Here is a 4,661-nt window from a genome sequence, read left to right on the forward strand (position 1 = left end):
GGAGGGGAGTGTGGTAAGAATGATGTGGAGCCTATGTGACATGTTTTACCGCAGTGAACACCGCCCCTAATATGCTGTTTGGGTTGTGCGACACTTTCTTGCCGTGCTCCTCTCTCTCTCACTCACACACACACACATACACACACACACACACTCTTCCTCCCCATCTCTCTCTCTCTCTTCTTTCTTTTTCCTCTTTTCATGGCATACCATTCCTTGTGTGTGGTATTTGAGTGTGGTAAAATGAGGCGGAGTGTGGTTTCAATGACAACACTCCCTCCAACCTAACATGGAGGGCGATGTGACATGTAAGATGATACTTTTTTGGTAGTATAACACAATGTCCGTACCCACCAGCCTTATATGATGTAAAAATATATAATTTGATTTCAATTTAATATATTTGGATATGCTCGAAACAAATGAACAGTAAAACACTCTCACAAACCTTATATATATATATATATATATATATATATATATATATATATATATATATATATGTGTGTGTGTGTGTGTAGAAAAGTTAAATAGAGAACCATTATTAATCAAGAAATCAATCCAAAAGCGTCGGAATTTAAAACGATCAGTGACAACATGAAGGGTTGTATGCTTTTACAATGGACGCATATGCACCAGATTATAACAAAAGACACTTCCTTTCTTTAGTTTAATTTTTTAGGCCATATATTTTATTGAAAAAAAAAAACGAATATACATTGTTCATGATTTTTCGTCCTTTTTCCATAGAGATTCATATTGATATACGAAAAATAATTTTCTTTTTAAAAAAAACCCACTTCATTTCTTTGTTTTTTTGAAAAGTAATTGTCTATTTTTTATCGAAAAAATTAAATAGATATATCAAAATTCATTTTTTGGCACTCTTTAAACATAGATTCATATTGATGTAAAAAAACAAAATTTCAATTCTGTGAATCTGCTCAGATTCACATTTCGAATCTGCTTATATTCATATTGCGAATCTGCTTAGATTCACAGTGTGAATAAAAAGTTCATATTTTTTATATAAAAAAAATCAGAATTTCAGTTGGGATTCACATTGTGTATCTGCTCAGATTCATAGAGTGAATAATAGTAAGTCAGATTCACATTATGAATTTTGAAAATTAAATTATATACAATTTTGATTTACCATGTGAATAAATCCATTTGTTGATTTTATAAAACTAATTTATGATTAATTTAAACGTTACAATATTTTAAAATTACATGGAAATAGTAAGTCAGATTTACATTGTGAATGTTAAAATTAAAATATTTACAGTTCAGATTCACACTGTGAATCTGAACTTATTGATGTTTTTTAATCGATGTTAATGTTTATTAACAAAGGAGAAAAAAAATTGAGATTTTGGTATAATTAGTTAGTTTTTTTTTTCTGATAAAAATAAACTCAAATATTGAAAAAAAGAACAACAAAACAAAGTTGATTTTTTTTTCAAAAAAAAATATTTGTTTTTTATATATCAAAATGGGTCTATATATAAAGATGACGGAAAATCGTGAACAACAGTATATTTGATTTTTTTCGATAAAAATAATGATCTAAAAAAATTTAAACGAAAAAAAAGATGTGGGATTTTTGATAAAGAAATGAGTTTTTTGGTATAATCTGATGTATATGCATCTAGTGTAAAAGTCTATACCAATTTCCTTGCCGTTGATCATTATAACTTTTGACGCTCACAACTGGTTACTTGTTAATAATGGTTTTTTATTAAATCTTTTATATATATATATATATATATATATATATATATATATATATATATATATATATATATATTTCCTTTAAAAAAAATGTAAATTTATTATCACATAACTTTCAGTGACATCTCTAAGGGCATTTCCAACTCACCCCCAAACTTCATTTCTTCCCCCATTCTTCTCCAACCCTATCCCATTTTGACCTCCATTTTTGGAAATATGAATAGTATTCCCCCATATATGGGGAAATACTATTCATATCTCCAAAAATGTAGGTGAAATTTGGTTGTTAATTTTAGTCTCTCTCATTTTTATTTTATACATTTCTAGTTTATTTTATCTACTAATTATAATTTAAATGCAATATTTAATATTTATAATATCATGATATATACTAATTTATATTAATTAATTATAAATATAGAGTTTAATTAGTAGAGGGATGTATTTGACAATATATATAAGTTATAAAAATAGAATATTCTAGAAATATACTTTTTTAGGGTAAAAAATGGAATAGATAATGGAATAGGGTTGCAGATGAATTACTATTTCCTCTATTTTATATTTTTTAAAATGGAGATGGGTCGGAGAGGTCTAACTAACCCCAACTTATCATCCCACCATTTTTCATTCTTTAATGTTATATTACCGAAATAACCTTTCTTCGTCTACAGTACTATCAATTTATCACAAACCTCAAAGGGTAATTCAGTAAATTAGACCCTACCCTCCTCTGTTACGTATACATCGGATAAGATCTTCGGCTATGTCTCGCTCTCATTACTTCACCTTCAGAATCCTCCAACAAGTCAACCGGAATCCTAGCAACCATCACTGCGGAAACTCAGCCGGAAAATGGGTTTATTCCAAAATTAATACAACGCCGACATGGTAGAAGAGAAAGCCAACCTCGCCGGAACAAACACCGGAAATTTAAGACTCCGGCATGCGACTGATCAAATCTCTTCTCTAATCTTCCTCTCTCACTCAACCAAAGTCTTTTCATCAAAATGGAAAGTGATAAGAAGCAAGCTAGACGAGATTCTCTCCATCCTCGCCTCTCTCCCTCAGGAAATTCAAGCTTCGGCCGACAACCACCCAACTCTCTCCGGCATCATACGGTCCATTAAAGAAACAACAGATTGTTCCACCAATTTGGCTCAGAAATGTATCGAACATTCCTACAGTGGGAAGCTATTAATGCAGAGTGATCTTGATATTATTTTTGTGAAATTCGACAGTAGCGTTAAGTCTTTGTCTGAATTTATTAATTCAGAGGGGCTTTTATCAAATGGTAATTACGCAATTGTCGTTTCAAGACCTCCACCCGCAGCATCTAGAGATGACATCCAGTTTTATGTTAAAGATTTGTTATGCAGATTCAAGATTGGTCGCATTGAGATGAAGAAACAAGCTCTGGTTAGCTTCAATGAAGTCATTCAAGAAGATGAAAGGTATGTAAAAATCGCAATGGAAATTGACGGGCTTGTTCATGTTCTAATGAAGTTCCTGAATTCAAAAGAAATCGAAATTCAAGAAGAGGCATTAAAATCGGTGGCTACGCTTTCTGGGTTTGATTCATACAAGAGTGTTTTGGTAGGAACCGGTGTCATTTCCCCATTGATTAGAGTTTTGGAGACTGGAAGTGATTTGGGGAAAGAACTGTCCACCAGGTGTTTGATGAAAGTCACAGCAAATTCCGATAACGCATGGTCCGTTTCCGCTCATGGTGGGGCATCTGCATTATTAAAGATTTGTGGGAGTGGTTGTGATGATGCTGCTGGTGGAGAATTGGTAGGTTTAGCATGTGGGGTGTTGCGAAATCTCATAGGTGTTGATGAAATTAAAAGATTTGTTGTTGAAGAAGGCGCAATACCAATGTCCATCAAGCTTGTTAAGTCCAAAAACGAAGCTTCTCAAATAAGTGCCATCGACTTCATTCAAGTTTTAGCTTCTGGAAACGAATTTATAAGAGGTTTGATTGTAAACGAAGGTGGGATTCGTGTTCTTGTTCGTGTACTCGATCCAAAATCTTCATATTCATCCAAATCCCGAGAGAAATCCATGAGGGCTTTAATAATCCTATGTTCAGATTCAATTGGGTACATAAACAGTTTGAAAAATTACAACTTTATCGATCATTTACTTTATTTTCTTAAAAACGGTGAGGTTTCAATCCAAGAATCAGCCTTGAGAGCTGCGTTTTGGTTATGTGGGTCTTCCGATGAGTTCAAGAAAGCCATGGGTGATGCAGGATTCATGCCAGAAATGGTGAAATTTCTTGATGCGAAGTCGTTTGAAGCACGAGAAATGGCTTCAGAGACACTTTTCCGATTGGTGGTTGTGCCTAGAAACCAAAAAAGATTCGTGCAAAATGATCAAAATGTGAACTTTCTTCTACAATTGGTCAATCCAGATGAAGGGAATTCAGGTAATAGAAAGAATCTACTTTCTATAATCATGTCATTAACTTTCTGTAATGATGGCAGAAAGAAAATTTTAAGCTCTGGGTATTTGAAAAATATTGAAAAACTGGCTGAGGATCAAGTTTTAGATGCTAAAAAGATTGTTAGGAATTTGTCATCGAATCGGTTCCGAAGCATGATCAGGGGAATTTGGCATTCTTGAACTGTGTAATTCACTTGTTAATTGCATGTAAATCTTGAATTTTTGACTTTTGTATTGTTTTTGCCTAAAAGAAAATAATGATTATTTTAGGTTCTTTATCTTTTGAGTTTGTATCCATTTGTTAAAATTCCCAATAAAAGTAGCATGATGTTATCAAGATTATGAAAGGGCTAATGTCATCCACCATTTTACAATAAGGTAAACACAAGAAACAGCAACTTATCATTTATTTATTTGTTATAGTATTATATTTTTATTTCTTTTTAAAGTTAGATCCAAGAAATAACAACTTATTATTG

The 4,661-nt window shown here is 32.2% G+C and overlaps 1 protein-coding gene across 1 annotated transcript; it reads left to right on the forward strand.

Moving 5' to 3' along the window:
* Window positions 1-2,488: 2,488 nt before the first annotated feature.
* Window positions 2,489-4,460, forward strand: LOC145107231 (ARM repeat superfamily protein). Its single transcript, XM_079044071.1, has one exon. It carries the CDS (start codon window positions 2,623-2,625, stop codon window positions 4,360-4,362), a length of 1,740 nt encoding a protein of 579 aa, XP_078900197.1. The 5' UTR covers window positions 2,489-2,622; the 3' UTR covers window positions 4,363-4,460.
* The last annotated feature ends 201 nt before the right edge of the window (window positions 4,461-4,661 follow it).

This window comes from Lactuca virosa, chromosome 4, assembly GCF_052849685.1.
Source record: "Lactuca virosa cultivar CGN04683 chromosome 4, Lactuca_virosa_CGN04683_v6, whole genome shotgun sequence".
Classification (NCBI taxonomy): domain Eukaryota; kingdom Viridiplantae; phylum Streptophyta; class Magnoliopsida; order Asterales; family Asteraceae; genus Lactuca; species Lactuca virosa.

Excerpts from the sequence above, each read along its gene's own strand:
- LOC145107231 (XM_079044071.1), top strand. The coding sequence starts at position 2,623 with ATGGTAGAAGAGAAAGCCAACCTCGCCGGAACAAACACCGGAAATTTA.